This window comes from Saccostrea cucullata, unplaced genomic scaffold (genome assembly GCF_032062105.1).
Source record: "Saccostrea cucullata isolate Sc308-1 unplaced genomic scaffold, CSIRO_AGI_Scuc_v1 ctg2836, whole genome shotgun sequence".
NCBI lineage: Eukaryota > Metazoa > Mollusca > Bivalvia > Ostreida > Ostreidae > Saccostrea > Saccostrea cuccullata.
The window spans coordinates 40,693-59,650 of NW_026941489.1; the positions used below are offsets into that span (position 1 = coordinate 40,693).

The 18,958-nt window shown below is 34.0% G+C and overlaps 1 protein-coding gene across 1 annotated transcript; it reads left to right on the forward strand.

The window, feature by feature from the left end:
- Positions 1-338: 338 nt before the first annotated feature.
- LOC134257921 (chitin synthase chs-2-like) lies at positions 339-13,725 on the forward strand. Its single transcript, XM_062740493.1, has 15 exons — positions 339-838; positions 1,021-1,111; positions 2,336-2,445; positions 4,069-4,163; positions 4,734-4,884; positions 6,044-6,350; positions 7,461-7,629; positions 7,709-7,909; positions 8,222-8,430; positions 10,053-10,241; positions 10,896-11,060; positions 11,257-11,453; positions 12,037-12,083; positions 13,425-13,475; positions 13,559-13,725. The coding sequence occupies exons 1-15, from the start codon at positions 339-341 to the stop codon at positions 13,723-13,725; spliced, it is 2,649 nt and encodes an 882-aa protein (XP_062596477.1).
- Positions 13,726-18,958: the final 5,233 nt, after the last annotated feature.

The window sequence follows — 18,958 nt, forward strand, 5'->3', positions numbered from 1 at the left end:
AGGCGTCCGCAGGAATAGTTGCTACTAACATGACTTTGTTCGTGCCCTCTATATTAAACGGATGCGTGAATCCTTACTTTCGTTGTCAAAAACATCTTCAAGATACATGTAGGCCTAAGTGTTTGATTATATTTAGATTGTTCATGGGTTTAACTACCCTTTATTCTTTTGTTTTTCTTATTGCATATGTTTCTTTGCTAGAGGAAAAAAACAATGTCAATTCTCCAGTGGGGCTAATTACTCTTACAATTATAATTTTCTTTATTTCGTCAATTGGATCATGGGAGAATGTACTAGGATTCAATTGTAAAAGACTTCGGGATAGAAAAAAAATAATGATGTGGTTATCTGTGTGTAAAGTTGTTACTTATTTTATCACCTTTTTGGTAGCTTTTCATGTCATGGGTGAACATGAGAGCATCGAAGTTTTATTTGGGAAAAGAATCAATTCTACAGTAACTTTATTAGATAAAAACATTCACCTCATCAATACCGTTAATTTCCGAGAACACTGTTCTACAGAGCACCCGTTTTACTTAGCTCTTGTTAGTTTGTTTGCATCGTACTTCTGTTTCAAGGCTAGCTATCAAGCTTGTAGAACATACCTCCAGTGGCCAAGCTTTTCTATTCCGCTTATAATAAATTTGGTTTTAGTACCTATACTCGTTGGACTTTACGTGAAACCTAGCATAATAGCTAATGACTGGGATTTCTATACCGACGGTTATACCACCGGTCAATGGATGATTGGGATGTGTGGTGCCTTCACCTTCTTAAGTATTCTTATGCTGACGACCTACGTTTGGCGAAACGGGATGAGGATTAAAAAATTAGAAAAGTAATGTAATTTTTCTTTCCACAAACTGAAAATATACAAGTACATTATCATTGCTTGGTTAATTTTTTATTTAATCTTTGCTCTCCTGTTCCTTTCATGTTTTAATATAATATTAATAATATTTTAAATTATTTATTTGAAGTACATGGAATTAAAACTTTGCCTCAATCTTATTTTTACAGAATATTTGCTATGCCTTTTTACGCTGGTTATGCAGTTGATGTAACATTACTCTGGTCAAGAAGACGGCTGAGGAAAACTAGGCATGCTCATGTACGATTTTGTTATCTAACTTGAAAAAAAGATTCTTTAATCAGAATTCTTACTTGTATATACCAGTATTGTAAAATCAAATATATTCATGGGTGCAAATTTTCGAGGTTTGGGAAAAATATTGATACATGTATATCGGTATTTGATTTGATTTGGTTAGGGAAGTATAAAGTAATAATGCATAGTATTAAATTAAATTTTACATTTTGTAGTGGTCATAAATCCGTGGCTCTCTACATACCTCGAAAGCAACGAAAATTAACCCCCATCGAAAATATGTGCTTCACAGTATTGCATTTCCATTTGTTGTAAAATATAAATTATATTTGTTATAAATTGAAATTATTGTCTGAGTCATTTATGATATGTTTAAATGACGAAAACATTTTTTCCACTTCTGTATAAGTGTTTTGTGCAATTGAAAAAATAATTGTTTTTTTTTATTTATACCTTCTGAATATTTTCCCGTTACCACTACCGCTAATCAATCAGTAAACAGCAGTAAGCATTACAACTGTGCAGATTTCTTGATCAGTTGCTCTTCCATCAATGAATGTTAACACACAATAACATACATATCAGAAATAAAATATTTAATCGGCTGAATCCTACTTTAGATGTTTATTCCAATCTGCACTAATATAAAAATAAGTCACTTTTTATTCATTAGTATGGAAATAATTTTTTGCAGCTTTCGCTGAAAAAAATACTTTACCCACTTACTCGCAACAGCTGCAGCATTTGTTCCCCAACTTACAACCTAAAAACATTTTGTTGTCTAAATATCAATTTTAAAAAATATAATAATTCAGCGTAAAGATCTTTTTTTTTTTGAACGATCGTTTGACCTTTGGGTAAAATACATGAATTTGTTTAATGGTAGAATTTCAAACTTTAACCCACATATATTTGTTTCATGGTAAGTAAGACTGTATAAGTATGGGTGCCATTTATATGAACCGCCTATTTACCTCATACATTGTTCCTAATTTACTAAGTAATCAGATATTTTGTATGGCCGTTCCTCTTTTATGTGTCAATTTTGTCGTAATAACCAATTCGTGAATTTGTTGTTTACGACTGAAGGTAAACTGGTTGTTGTGCACAAGTATTATAAGCGATTGTAAATGTTGTTTTGTGGTATGGTAATAATTTTTGTTTCCTTTTGTTTCCTAGCTAAAGACGCTTTCTGATGCTGAAAATTTTTTTACTATGCTTTTGTAGACGGATTGCAATAAAGCAGAAGCAATGCCTTCTCCATTTATTTACCTCTGTGCAACAATGTGGCATGAAACAGAGCTTGAAATGAAAACACTTTTGAGATCTATTTTCAGGTAACAGTTCTTATAGAAGCAAGCCATTTTAACTGTTTTGGTAAGAGTCCGGAAGAGGTTGTGCATAAGCTAGGATTCTGTTTGTATGTTTGACCTTCCATTTATAAACAATAGCCTTTCAAAATGCTTCTGCTTCTACAGTCAGTTAAAGTCAGTTGGCACACAGCTGTATTTTACATTAATAAACACAATACTAGTATTATTAAATCTCATTATTAGCTCACGTCAACGAGTTCGAGATGAGCTTATGCTATACTTCGACGTGACGTTAGCGTGTGCATAAGCATCGGCATACCAGGTTTAAGCAACTTTATGGCCTACCTGAACTTAAATGGATGAAGCATCTTGGGATGGACACTACCAAGCTTGCTTCAGATACGGGATCTCACCTTCATTTCCAGATGATTGATAAGGTTAAAGTTTTTGGAGCAGGTCCATTTCCAAGTAGCTATAAGTACTACATCGACCATACATGCATGTATGATGCATATAGGGCCCAGACTTGATTCGGGTGAACCTGAAGTACATGCACATTTTCTTGATGAGTGACCAGTTTAAAGTTTTTGGAGCAGGTCCATTACCAAGTACCTATGAGACCTACCTGGACTAAACTTGCATGGCTGATGCATCTATTGATGGACGGTACTTGAATTGCTCTTGATGCAGGATCTAATTACCTACATTTTCGTGATGAGTGACCAGGTTAAAGTTTTTGGAGCAGGTCTATTCACAGTAACTACATGTATAAGCCCTTCCTAAACCAAACTTACATGGATTAAGCATCTAATGGTGGACTTGCTTCGGATGCTGTATCTGACATGCAGTTTCCCGATCAGTGACGAGGTTAAAGTTTTTTGGAGTAGGTATATTCCCAAGTAACTAAAAGCCCTACCTGAACCATATTGCATGGATGAAGCATCTAGGGATGGACACCAACAAACTTGGTTTGGTTGCTGGATCTGACCTACATTATCCATATTGATGACCAGGTTAAAGATTTGGAGCAGATACATTCTCAAGTAAATTTGATGGCCTGTTGTGATTTAACTTGCATTGATGATGCATATTAGGATGGACAATTCGTGACTTGATTCTGATGTAGGAAATAGAGACATTTTCTTGATCAGTGAGTAGGTTAATAATTTTGGAATGGTTCAATCCCCAATGAACTTTATGACCTTCATAAACAGAACTAGCATGAATATTGTTGTCAGAATACACACTTGCTATTAAAAATAATGTGATTTGTATTATTAAAACTGATAGCATTCGTCGAGGTGAGCTTCGTTGTCTTTGACTTCGTATGTTTTATTTAAGTAATCGATGTTGTTTTGTCATAAATGTGTTATGTATGTGAAATTCTTTTTAAACAAATCATCCTACATTTTTTTGTTTGATATCAAAGTACTTTGTACTTACTTGTATTATGACAAATAGGGTTGCCAATAATTCTTTAAAAATTGACAATTTTGTCAAATTTTAAGAAGACTCCACGCAAATTAACAACGGACGTACAATTAATAGCACTGATACCTACCCATCCTACCCTATCACCCCAAAAAGTAATTACAAGTTATGGAAACAAAAAAGTGCAAGTATTTTGAATGTTTTGAATGATTGTAGATTAAACAGGCATCAGTTTATGTTGGCAGTGAAGCAATACTTAGAGAAGAAAGGAAAACGGAAAGAACTAAATGAGCAATTTTATCAGTTTGAAGGTAAAGTTGTTTCAGTAGAATCAGTACACACACATCCTCACAACCACACAAACATCCACACATATTTTATTTATCCTATAATTTAGGAAAATGCAATTATAAAGACTATAATATTATTTGATCGATTTATAATAATTCATGTAAAATTTCTGAGCCAATAAAACACAATGTTTTTAATGCCCTTGAGACCTCTATTTGTGAAACTAAAAATTTGAAACCTAATTGCATATCTACAGTACAACTTTATTGATAATTGGGCATACGAATACATTTTGTGTTATATGATCTCATCGAAATAAGTTTGTTTACCTCATAATGTCTTCATCATAAAAACATTGGATAGTTTAAATATATTCTACAATAAAAGATGAGATTATAAAATATGAAAATCTGAAATCGTAAAAATAAATATATGAATACATGTGTCTGTAAGATTTAATTAATTTTCAATCAGTCTCTGAAAAACTTTGAATTTTAAACATATTTTAGGTTTAATCAATACCATTTGTAATTATGACTAGAATATCGTTTATCCTATTGTAACTAATATTAAAAATGCTTTATTTTTAGCCCATATCTTTTTTGACGATGCTTTCAAGGAAAATAAGAAAAAAGTTAAACCAAAGGCTCGAATAGATGGTAAAGAAAAGAAGCTTTTTCCTGGAGAGGAGACTAATGAATATGTTACACAACTTATGAAATGTATTGAGGAAACTGCAAGGTATTTTTCAGGGCAATTCTTTATCCTTTACCAAACCTTACTTTTATTGCTATAAAATACGAAAATATATATAAAAAAAAAATAGTGATTGCCTCTCCTCTGCATACGTTTTTTCCGCGGCGTGATAAACGTCTAAAGAAAAAATGAAGTTGCAACGCCCGAAGCCCTTCCCCTTATTCCAATTTGAAAGAGGATTTCAAGTTGGGACTATGTTTCTTTTTGTTATTATATGTCAATTTTTTTTAATGAAAGTAGTCATACATCCCCCCACCCCACCTCAAAAACCGCATCCCACCTACATGCGGTATAAATGTATAGACATTGAATTCATTCAAAGTCTTAATCTGAGGGGAAGGTCAATATATGTCTAATTTAGACTACGGCACACAAGTAAATAGACATTTCTCATAACATTGACTACAGTTTTCACCACTCAGACAATCTTGACAAACTGTAAACGTTCGATCGAGAGAGTGAGAGGAAGTTAGAGAAAGACTGAGAGCGAGTCAAAGTACCGTATTTAATACCTTTAAAATACATATTTTGCTATACTTTCCAGAGACCAGAAAAGCTTATGCATAGTAAGGCGGAAGTCATCCGTCCGTCTGTCTGTCCGTCTTAAAAAAGATTTTTAAAACACTACTCCTTCTACAGTTTTGGGTGATTTCAATATAAATCAGCACACAGATAGACAACGCTAGGATGCATAGTCTGTTTTATTAATTTAATTGATTTAGATGAACGGTGTTGTCATGGTTACAAAAAAAGAGATTTGTCGGAAACTCTTTGAAACGTTACCCCTCTTGCAGTTTTCGTCTGATTTCAATAAACTTGGCACACTATTAGATTATACTAAGATACATAATACTGTATATATAAGCTTTTGATTTCAATGACCGGTATGCCATGGTTACTAAAAATAGAAATTTCTGTAAAAAAAAACTTTAACGCTATTTTTTCCTACAGATTTGTTTTGATTTAAATATAACTTGGCACAAGTAGACTGCAGTAAAATGGATAATTTTCTCAGTCTATTTTGATTTTGATGAATGGTTTTGCGATGGTTGGTAACTTTTAAAACTTTCAAGTCCAACTGATTCTTTTATCTACCTTTGTGCATGATAATCTCGTCAGAGACTTGGTTAATTCTACTCTTCAGGTCTTTTTATAAAATGGATGAGTTTCGTACCTCAAAGAAATATAGGACACCATATGGAGGAAGATTAGAATGGGATTTAATAGTTCCAAATTTTGATGATGAACCAGTGAATAAATCTAGCGCGGGAAGAACATTTAGTTCTGATGAAAACAAAGACAATGGATCTAATTCTAGTGCAAATAATTCTTCTGAAAAATCTTCTAAAACTCCATTAGAGAATCCAGAAAATTCTTGGACAGTCCCATGTAAACTTGTCCTTCATCTTAAATACAAAGCTCTTATCCGCAAAAAGAAGAGATGGAGTCAGGTAAATTTTAGATTTATAGGACACTTTTATTAAAGAGATAAAGCTTTCTTTTTGAATTCGTCTGGTTTAAAAATTTGTCGACTCCAAAGAGGACAATAGAGACGAACATTTTTCAGTTTACGATAGCATTTTCTTGTAGGTGATGTACATGTATTTTCTTCTAAGCTACAATTCGATAGCTAATAAACTGGGAGGAAAGAAAACATTGACCGAAAATTCATCAAGTTCAACTGAGACTTTTGGATCTGAAGAAATGAAAAGAGGGGTTAGTCATTTTCAGTAAACGTTATGATGTCTATGGAAAGAGTCAAAATTACGATTTGCATGGTCTTTAGGTACTGTAATTTTTGGCCAAACCATCAAAATAAATGCTCTCTCACAACCTCAAAAATTCTTTCCTCCTGGATATTTTAAAAAAGTCATAATTTCTAATTATACGATCACAATGAGTATCTTTTTACCCTGTGACTCTACTAAAAACTAGCGTTGTTACAATCATTATCTCTCGTGTTAGCGGTCGCCCACGTGGCGCAGTGGTTAGAGTTGCAGAGTAAGGAGTTGATCTTTGCGTCCAGGGTTTGAATCCCACTAGACATGAAGAGCGGTCCTTCGGATGTGACCGTCGAAAACAAGGTGTCACAGTAGGTGCTGGCACGAAAAAAAATCCCTCACTTCTCCATGGCCATCAGTGACGATTATAGGTCTGAATTTTAGCCTTCCACTGGCAAGTGGTGGGGTCTCTATGTGAGTGAAAATTTCTCGAGAGGAACTTAAACAACATACAATCAATTCATTGGTCTAGGGTTAAGAGATTTCGTAATGGGTGTAAGTTTGTCAAATTTTAAAGATACGTTATAGCTTTTACAACAGATACCAAAGTGGTCATAGAACGAGAAACTTGATACCTATAGGTGACCGCACTAGCCCATGAAATTCCTTTTAATGTGTAAAGCAACTATGACACTCAATGGATTCATGAAAATCAAATTGTTGATAAAAATTTTGAAGAAACTTAATGAAACTGTGTTTTATTTACGGAAAAAGTTACTAGTTTATATTTGAAAAATATGAAACGACGCAATTTTGAGCATTCTACATGATAATTGGCAGCAAAATGGCATTTCGGAGAAGGATCGTGAGAGATTTGCAAACACATATATCCTTGCTTTAGATGGCGACGTTGACTTCAAACCTGGCGCTGTTCTAAGATTGCTGGAACGAATGCAGAAAAACATTAATGTTGGAACAGCTTGTGGACGAATCATTCCAAAGGGCGGAGGTAATTGCTCAACATATTTAATCTTAAACTTGATTTGATTTATCAAATCAAGCTTACAAGATTTTCTCTACATCTGTAGGTCCAGTTGTGTGGTATCAAAAGTTTGAGTATGCAGCAAGTCACTGGTTACAAAAATCTACGGAGCACATTTTTGGATGTGTCCTTTGTACCCCTGGCAGTTTCAGTCTCTTTCGGGCTTCTGCTTTGATGAGCACTGATATCATAAAGATTTACACAAGTATCCCGTCAACTGCTTTTGAGTACGTCCAGTTTGACCAGGGTAGGTTTAATGCTTTTGTGTATGTTTATATATATTACGGATGGCCATTTGTAAACTGGTTAACCGATTACTCGGTCGGAACGATAAGCATCGGCTAGAATTTCTGTAATCGGTTAGTTGCAAAACATAAATATAGGTTTTTCAGCACATCTTAAATATGACACTATGTGAAAGGATAAAATTTTGAAAACTTTTTACACTCTAACATTTTTTTATTAAATAAATAAACTGTATTATTTCACTGTTGAAATTATTGTAAATATACATGCATGTATCATGTCATTTCATGCCACAACACATTTTTTTTCTCAGGAGAGGACAGGTGGTTGAGTACTCTTTTATTAAAACAAGGTTACAAACTGGAATACACAGCAGCTTCTGATGCTAATACCTTTGTACCTGAAGGGTTATTCGAGTTTTTCAATCAAAGAAGAAGATGGTCTCCTTCTACTTTAGCTAACATTTTTAGCTCACCTGAGCCGAAGGCTCAAGTGAGCTTTTCTGATCACATTTTGTCCGTCGTCCGTCCGTCCGTCCGTCTGTCCGTCCGTAAACTTTTCACATTTTCGACTTCTTCTCAAGAACCAATGGGCCAATTTTAACCAAACGTGGTACAAAGCATTCTTAGGGGAAGGGGAGTTTAAATTGTAAAAATGAATGGCTAAGTTCCTGTACAAGGGGAGATAATCAAGAAAAGACAAAAATTGGGTGGGGTCATTAAAAAATCTTCTTCTCAAGAACCACTGGGCCAGGAAAGCTGAAACTTATGTGGAAGCATCCTTGGGTAGTGTAGATATTAAATTGTTAAAACCATGACCCCCGGGGGTTGGGCGTGGCCACAATAGGGAATTCAAGTTTTACATAGAAATGTATAGAACAAATCTTTAAAAATCTTCTTCTCAAGAACCACTGGGCCAGGAAAGCTGAAACTTATGTGGAAGCATCCTTGGGTAGTGTAGATATTAAATTGTTAAAACCATGACCCCCGGGGATTGGGCGTGGCCACAATAGGGAATTCAAGTTTTACATAGAAATGTATAGAACAAATCTTTAAAAATCTTCTTCTCAAGAACCACTGGGCCAGGAAAGCTGAAATTATGTAGAAGCATCCTTGGGTAGTGTAGATATTAAATTGTTAAAACCATGGACCCCAGGGGTTGGGCGTGGCCACAATAGGGAATTCAATTTTTACATAGAAATGTATAGAACAAATCTTTAAAAATCTTCTTCTCAAGAATCACTGGGCCAGGAAAGCTGAAACTGATGTGGAAGCACCCTGGGGTAATGTAGATTCTAAATTGTTCAAATCTTGACCCCCGGGGGTTGGGCGGGGCCACAATAGGGAATACAAGTTTTACATAGAAATATATAGAACAAATCTTTAAAAATCTTCTTCTCAAGAACCACTGGGCCAGGAAAGCTGAAACTTATGTGGAAGCACCCTGGGGTAGTGTAGATTCTAAATTGTTGAAATCATGACCCCCGGGGGTAGGGCGGGGCCACAATAGGGAATACAAGTTATACATAGAAATATATAGAACAAATCTTTAAAAATCTTCTTCTCAAGAACCACTGGGCCAGGAAAGCTGAAACTTATGTGTAAGCATCCTGGGGTAGAGTAGATATTAAATTATTAAAATCATGACCCCTGGGGGTAGGGCGGGGCCACAATAGGGAATCCAAGTCTTGCATAGATATATTTAGGAAAAATCTTTTAAGAATTTTTTTCTCAAAAACTACTGGGCCAGGAAAGCTGAAACTTATGTGTAAGCATCCTGGGGTAGAGTAGATATTTAATTGTTAAAATCATAACCCCCAGGGGTAGGGCGGGGCCACAATAGGGAATCCAAGTTTTACATAGATAAATTAGGAAAAATCTTTTAAGAATCTTTTTCTCAAAAACCACTTGGCCAGGTAAGCTGAAACTTATGTGAAAGCATCCTTGCTAGTGTAGATTCTAAAGTATTAAAATCATGAAAGGGGAGGGGGTACGGGGGGGCATGATAGGTATAGCAAGAGGGGAAATCGGGTAAAGAACTTCATCACCCAAGTTACTCAGGTGAGCGATGTGGCCCATGGGCCTCTTGTTGAAATTATCTCTAGCCTATCATCAGATACAAGAGAGAAAGGATTTGTTAGTAAGCTGTATCTGGTGTATCACATGTTTCTTTTCGCGTCATCCATAATTACTCCGGGAACAATTTTCCTTATGATCCTTGGAGCTACTGTATTGGCATTTCCGATCATTCCAGTCTGGGTAGCCTTCATCATAAACATCACACTTATTGTAATCTTTATGTCATCGTGTGTACTTGCAAAGGAGGAAACACAGGTAAATATACCGATTCGTGTTAATTTATACTGATTGAGGGAATTGGTCAAGTTCCAGTTTGAAAAGACCAAGTAGTAAAGTATTTCCCAAGGAGAGAAATAAGTTTTGCTCTCGGGAAACACCAATCTGACTGACTCGTTAGTTCATCAATATGCTTAGTTTTATCAAACAAAATCCGCCGAAACATGGCTGAAAAATTGCTGACTTGGCGTTAGACAATATACAATCAATCAATCAATTAATTATAAAAAAAAAAAAAGAGGATAACAAACAGTGATCAACGGCATAATTCAGTTAACAAAACATACTTAAGGTTAAACATCTACATTCATCAGAGATTGGATCAGGTGCTTAGGGGGAAGAATCATCCCGTGTCAATTTGGACACGTACATGACCTCGAGCCCATTTCAATTTTTGATCAGGAAGGTGAAGTACAGGTCAAATTTAGTATAAAGGTAATGACTAAATACATGATAAAAATACATTTAGAATATCAATTATTTTGTCCCCAATTTTGTTTTTAGTTGTAAAATTCATTACTTTACAGAGTTAAGATATATTTTTATTTCGTGTTCGAAAATGAGGCATATTTTGGCACATCCTCGTTCTCATTTACCCTTTTAGACAAATGTTCTTTTGCATTTTAATTACAGCTCACCATAGCGGCTGTGATGTCTGCAATTTACGCTCTGACGATGGTGGTTGTGCTGGTCGGTCTCGTCATGGATGCAATCAACAGTGGCTTTTGTTCAGTTACAAGCTACTTTTTCTGTTACGTGGCAGGGACGTTTCTTTTGGCGGCGTTGATGCATCCACTGGTAATTGTTTGAAATGTCTTTAATTATCAAAAAAAAAAACCATTGTTTTTTCTTTGTAAGCATTTAGCAAAGTTTTTATCTACTGTTATTAAAAATTACAGATACATTTTAAAACAACTTAATCATGTACTCAGATTATCTTTACCTGCATCTTATAGTTATGTAAGAAAAGTCTTTTTGAAATGTTAAACAACAGGAATTTTACAACATTTTTTATGGAATCGTTTACTTTCTGGCGGTTCCTACCACGTCAATGTTACTGTTGATTTATGCTTTGGGGAATCTCCACGTGACTTCATGGGGAACAAGAGAGTCCAACAAACCGGGAAAGATAGGTAAACAAAAACTAGAGGACCCAGAGGAATCATCGTGTTCCTGCTTTGGAGTATGTAGGTATGTCCAAAACTTTTGGAGTATGTAGGTACATGTATGTCCATAACAAAGTAATACGTATGGTATTTAATTCCCATACCTGAATTGTTTTGATATGGTATAAAAATATGTAACGAAAATGGCAAAAGGAATAAGGCATCAATCAAATTTTAAATTATTACCAGTAACAAAAGATATAATTTTATGTATATGTAAGTTCTATGGTATGTCTATTGAAAATTGTTAGCAAATATAACCCTGATTTTAATTAGATCGTATATTGAATGACACTTTAAATTTAATGTAAGCCTTAATTTAAAAAAAAATATTTTGATACAAAATATTTCGTCTAACAGTTCTATACATAAGACGGGGCAAAGGGAAATGCTTTATCCTCCAAGGCACCTTGCCCCGGGATCATGAAATGTCTTAAGCTTAAATAAAAATCTTCATACTGTACTTAAATTTTATAGAAGGTAAACAGATCAAAATTGAAATGTGTTTTAATTTTGATTCATAGAAATGTATTTTGCAAATATTTAGATCAATCCAATAATTAATAAACATTTTACAGGCAATTTTATTTCTCTATTTTCATTTATAGATGTATTTGTCTGCCAAATGCAACAGTACAGGTGAAGAAGCAGAAAGGTACAATACTTTTACCGGGAATTCAAAATTTAAATTTTTACATCCCGTTCGAGAATTTTTCACTCATTATAGAATTGTACGCATCTATCGATGAAGCCTCTTACTCGGCAGTTTAGGCCATTGATCGGTGAGGGTTCTTTATCATGCCAATGCCTACCATGACACGGTATATTGATAAGCATTTTTAGCTTGCATGAGCCGTAGGCTCAAGTGACCTTTCTGCTCAAAATTTGTCCGTTGTCTGTCGTCTTTGTCGTGAACTTTTCATGTTTTCATCTTCTTCTCAAGAACCACTGGACTTATTTCAACCAAACTTGCCATAAAGCATCCTTGGGTAAAAGGGATTCAAGTTTATTTACATGATGTGCTACATCTATGACCCTTTTAAGGGGAGATATTTAAGAATTCGTGAAAATTTGATGTCATCTTAAAGAATCACAGGGCAAGAGAAGATAAATCTTATGTGAAAGCTTCCTTACATATTGTAGATTCAAGTTTGTTTATATCATAACCCTTTGGGTAGAGTAGGATATAGAGATAACGAACAGTATTCAATATCAAAGTCCATAAAATAATACAAAATAGGAGCAGAGCAAACACGGACTTCCGAAACATCAGAGGTGGGATCAGGTGCCATGGAGGAGTGAGGATTCCCTGCTGACCGGTCACACCTGTTTAACGCCGAGTCGCAATACTTCAGTCAGTCATATTTCGGCGAACAATCCTTGGAATTGACTAGTCTATTAAAGAGTTATATAAGGCAAAGCTTTTGTAAAGTCAGGCATTCAGATGGTAGCTGAAGAAGTTGGATGCTGAATCAGCAATAAAGAAGTTAAGGTATCCCATCCTCACAGCAAAAGATTAAATAAAAATTGAAAGCATAACAGATGTGTAGGTGTTGAATTCTCAGTATATTTAGACATACCCCGATAATTCCCATTTATTACTTATAGCATGTAAAAGATTTGTCTTAATTTATGACCTTAGAATGTGGTAAGAGTTATCTCCCTCTGTGTTCATTAATATCAAATTTAAAGAAACTGAAGAACAGCGGTAAGTATTCTGTGGAATTGATGTTAAAATTCCATGGTTAGTAATATTGATATAGAAGCATCCTGAGGTAGCTATAGTGTAAATTAAAGCCCCCCCCCCTCCTTTAAAGGGGGCATAATGTTTAAACATTAAGGTTAGTCGCGACCTTCCAATAACAGAAGGATTGCTCTATTGACAGAGCAACCGTCACGGTGAAAACTTGGAATGAATGTAAAAAAAGTTTGATTAGATCTTTGTGTTCTCTACTATTCACAAACAGCATATAATCTTACAGTATATCATCTGTAGATAAAGCAAAGAAACAAGAAAGACAAAAGCCAAAGAAAGAGAAAAATAAAGGTAAAAGCTCCAACGATTAATTTTCATTTATATTCTTTATCCACATTGTTGTTAATGATATGGTTTGTTTTTCATTATCCCAGGGAAAATGCCTTCTGCTGACATAAACACAAGGACACAAGAGAAAAAAACATTGTTATCTGATGCTGATAATATGAAATACGATGAAAAGGAGTTCTGGGACGAAATCATAGATAAATACCTGAATCCCAAAATTCAAGAGGACACCAAAAACAGGAAAAATTATTGAATCTACGAAATTCGGTTTTTGCTGGATTTATCATGTTAAATATAATCTACATAACTATTGTCTTCACTATAACACAAGCAAATGAACTCAATAATGACGTATTTACCGTACGTCTACCTTGTCCGAATAGAACTGGCCACTTCGACGTAGATCCCATTTCTATTGTTTTCTGCATATCGTTTGGACTTGTTCTGTTTTTCCAGCTGATCGGAATGATAATTCATAGATTCTCCACCTTTACACATATTGTTGCCGTGTCCAAAATAACAGATAAATCGTTTAAAGACAACAATAAGAAGGAAGTGGAGAAAATGTGGGATTTGGCAATTGAAAGATATAAAACTAATATTAATAAAAAGGATTAGTTTCCTAGGGCTGGGGTTTGAACTGAAGAATAACTTGGAAATGGTCAATGAATAAGAGTATTGAGAATATAGCAACAGTACTTTAATTTCTATAAAATGAAATACTATTAATCTTTTTTTATATATTAAGAACCTAACAATTTCCAAAGCATGATTTAGTGCTCTTAATTAACCATATGCAAAAATGATGCAAGTATGTATTAGCTGTAGTGAAATAAAAATATTCTAATAAAGCTGAAATTATTTCAGTTCATGTCAAAATCTTAGCTTAGCTCAGCCATCCTCACTCACATATACCCTCACCCACACACCTTTGCACGCAAACACATCCTCTCACTCTCAAACACACACCCAACACTTGTCTCTCTCTCTCTCATATACACACCCTTACACACAAACACACCCTCTCTCTCTCTCACACACACACACACACACACACACACTCTCTCAGAGACACCCTTCCTCCATCACATACATTGAAATACAACTTGGTTGCTTTGTGTTTCCTTATTATTGAGTTTTTTTTCAGCCTTGTCCATAACATATGGTTAATAATGTTGTTTTCGCAATCCCGACAAACTTTTAGAAACTTAATAGAAACATACTGACATAACGAACAGTATTCAAAAAACAATACAAAATAGGAGTAGTGCCAACACGGACCTTCACAACATGAGAGGTTGTCAACTCAGTGGATAAATAATGGACTAACAATTAGTATTAAAAACTTTAGTCAGCATTTGACTCAATGATAAATTGTATTTGCTGACAAGGTCATTATATCGACCATAGAACTTACAAAATGATGATTTTAAACGAGACTGATATTCTTGTTTCGTCAACTTGTTTGTCAAAACTTTACCTAGTTTTAGAAATTGTTATTACTGAGATGTATAAACTCTGTATGCAGGTAATGAAGGTATTTTGCTGCATTAGTAAGGGAAGTTGACGATTAGGAAGTTTAAGTCATCACGTTTATCATAGAGCATGGTTGTTAGATTACCATTAACGTCTTTTTCAAGTAATACATCCAAATAAGAAACAGATGTGTCAGACTCTGTGGTATCCTTTATCTCAAGCTCACCGGGATATATCGTGTCGACATAAGAATGGAACTACCATTATTACTTGACAATATGTCGTCGATACATGTATATCTAAATGAAGAGTTGAAGGCCACAGAAAGTGTTTTTTTTTCTTTTTTGTATAAGATTTTGGACAAATTCTGCTTTAAATTAATACAAAAAAGGTCTGCTAATAACGGAGCGCAATTGGTACCCCTGAGGAATACTTGGTCTCCAAAAACTACTTTAGTTAGATATTATCAATCATGCAGGAACTCAAACATCTTTTTGATGTCAACTTCGGAGTACTTGTGTGTGCAATCATAATGTTTTTAACGAAATAATTTTGCAAAAAACCAATGATAAGGTAAAAAAAAAATTAGAGTTTCAGCTCAGATGAGCTTTTCTGATCACATTTTTCTGAAGTCCGTCTGTCTGTAAACTTTTAACATTTTCAACTTCTTCTCCAGAACCACTGGGCCAATTTCAACCAAACTTGCTACATAGCATCCTTGGGTGAAGAAGATTCAATTTTGTTCAAATGAAGGGCCCCGCCCTCTTTCCAGGGGAGATAATTAAAAAATAGTAAAAATTTGGTGGCGTGTTTGAAAATCTTCTTCTCAGGAACAACTGGGTCGGGAAAGATGAAACTAATGCGGAAGCATCCTCAGGTAGTGTAGATTCAAGTTTGCTCAAATCACGACCCCAGAGGTAGAATTAGGCCACAATGGACGATCAAAGTTTTACATAGAAATATATAAGAAAATCTTTAAAAGTCTTCTTCTCAAGAACAACAAAGCCCAGTCATATTTATATGGAAGCATTCTCAGATTCAAATTTGTTCAAATCATGACCCCCGGGGGTAGGGCGGGGCCTCAATGTACTCAAAGTTTTACATACGAATATATAGGAAAATCTTTAAAATCTTCTCAAGAACAAAGCCATATTTGCTCATATTATATGGAAGCATTTCTAGGTGGTGTAGAATCAAGTTTATTCAAATCACGACCTCCGGGGGGAAGTTGGGGCCAAGATGAAAGTTCAAACTTCTAGGGAAAAATTCCACAGTAAGTCATAGAATATGCAAGCATCCTTAGTAAGTATAGATTGATTCAAATCATAACTCACCCACTCCCTTCCACCTTTTAGTGGTAGGTTGGGACCTCATGCATTTTTAAAAGCTCCCAAAAATGGATTGATTATTTTCTTCCAGTACTCAGGTGAGCGATGTGGCCCATGGGCCTCTTGTTGATGAAAAACCAGCTGTCGCTGATATCAAAAAGCCTGGACTTTAATTTATCGTGAGCAGTGCTTCTTTATAGAATTTAAAAGTAAAAAAATTCAATGCTGGTTTTGGTAAAGTTCTGTGATTTCAGATTATCCAAACGTTCATTGGAATTTTTAAGTATTCATATCTGATTTACACCACACAGTACTCTTGAAGTTTCTCCTTCACTTCTGTTTATATCTTAGTGAGAAGTAAAAAATGAGGCTTGGTTTAGCATTAACTGGAACCCGCTATGTATTTTTGTAAGGAATTTTATAAAGTTTCGGAATCCGATATAGATATGGTAGTTCAAATTCATTTTGGTTCTTTGGGATATTAAAACTGACATATGATTTTAAAGAAGTTCTTCCTTGGAATGGCAACTATGAGTATAAGTTGGATTACCACTTGTAGAATTAAATCTAAATTCTTCTACAATACAATTTACATATTAGTAATGGGCTTTACAAACGAAGACAATGTTGTTACCTACTTTGTCGGCAGAGACCAGTCCGCACTGATCATGTAATTAATCTAATTCTTTTTTTTCACTTCTTGATTATTTAATACAGAAAGATAGATGGTTTTCAAATTGGCCCTTCATATTTTAATTCGCGATTGTAACATAGATATGATACATTTAAATCCATTCTGTCAAAGTGTAAATTATTATCTTGCGTACAAGATGTTCAGCTAGATTATACTTTTTTTCTTTAACAAACACGATTGTATATAATTTTTCAAAGAGATTACGTGGTGAATCTTATTATCTTGTATGGGATACATATTTTGTCTTTAAAGTAGTATTGAGAAATAAAACAATGGTATATATTTTTGGAATAAAACTTGTTTAATCAGAGATCAGTAATATCAAATCACTATGAAAAAGATGAAATGAAAATATCAAAACTTTATGAAACGGGACAAGAACTTTAGTTCATTTCGTTTTAAATAGTTTTACTCCAATTTATCACTTTAGTAGTTCCAAGTACATTCATAGTGATTAAATATTTGACCAAAAAAATGTTTTGTTGTGTTTAAAAACACTATGCAGAACGTACTGGACAAAAGTTTAAGCAATGGAGAAAGTTCATTTCTGAGGATATTACATGTATATTTAAATTTTCTCCTTTAGAGCGCAGTTAGTTTTTTCGTACAGAGTAAGGATAAGGGATAGAATAAAAATAATTGAAGTCTTCAAGTTTATTATAGATTTTTTGTTGTTTTTTAAAGCAATAAAGATTTTATTGTTTATTTTCGATAGATAGTAATTAATCAATAGAGACATCGTCAAATAGATCGTTTATCATTTATCTATTCCTACCTATGGTCTTTTATTACTTGAACTGTTGGTTTCATCAACAAAGAAATAAAAATGATACGAAAATTCAGAAAATGAAATTTATGATCAGGAACCATATCGATACTTTAAAAAATGATCTACACCCTACAAATGAAATCATATTGTTTCTTTGAGCATTTGATGCATATAAACACATTTCTAAGATTTCCGTCAAGAAACTAATATAAGGAACAAAAAGGAATACGGTATATACAATGTGATGAAAAATGGGTTTTTTTTATTGTATTCAGTATGAAATGCCAATGATAAAGTTCGTATAAAAGGTATCTGAATGAAATGGGGAAGTATATGTACCTTTCTAATTTGTTTGGTTTTATGTCCCCTTAATCGAAGAATCAGAGGGTATGAGTGAGGTAGACGATGGAAAAAAGTTACAAGCTCTTAGTTTTTCAAAAAACCGAAAGATTGCCGAAAATGAGATGTTTATAAATAAGTCTTCGAGACGAAAGGGTTACAGTATGACATAAACATGTAATGCATATTAAAATGAATAAATAATAAAAATTGTTTGTCGATATAAGATTTAAAGAAAAAATGAAACGGAGGGTTTTTTTTTTCAAAGTAACTGTGAAACAAACTTACTTCTTCTTTATGTTTCACAATAAAACCACATGATTGCTTTCATTGACAGTACAATGTGCAAACATACGATAATTAATATATTACCTCGTATAGCAATGAATGATATACCGAAAATGTTATGGATTAAAATATCAAATTCTATTTCTTTACTTCAACCGCTGTTTCTCATATCGCCAGCAATTTATGGAGTCTAGACCAATCAGATTTTAGTTTTTAACGGGAAAATATAAAAAAAAAAATGATTGTAATTAAAGATAGACCCCTAGAATTTCGTGAAAAAAGAGCATTGTTAAATAATGAAACGGGGAAAATATCGATTATTTTCTACGTCATTGATCTGACAAATCAATTTTAAGATGTCACGTTTAATTCAGAAAAATGAACAACGAAATACTACCTGAACAACTTAAGCCAAATAATTCTTCCTGTAAATACTTTGAAAGATAGATTTCAACAAATGAATTCTAAATGTGGAAATATATATATACACGTATATATTCTTAAGGAAGTCTAAGCAATAACTGAAAAGGAAATAATTATTCTTTAGTAGATAATATTCTGTTTGTGCTGTCAATGTCATTTTTATTCTTCA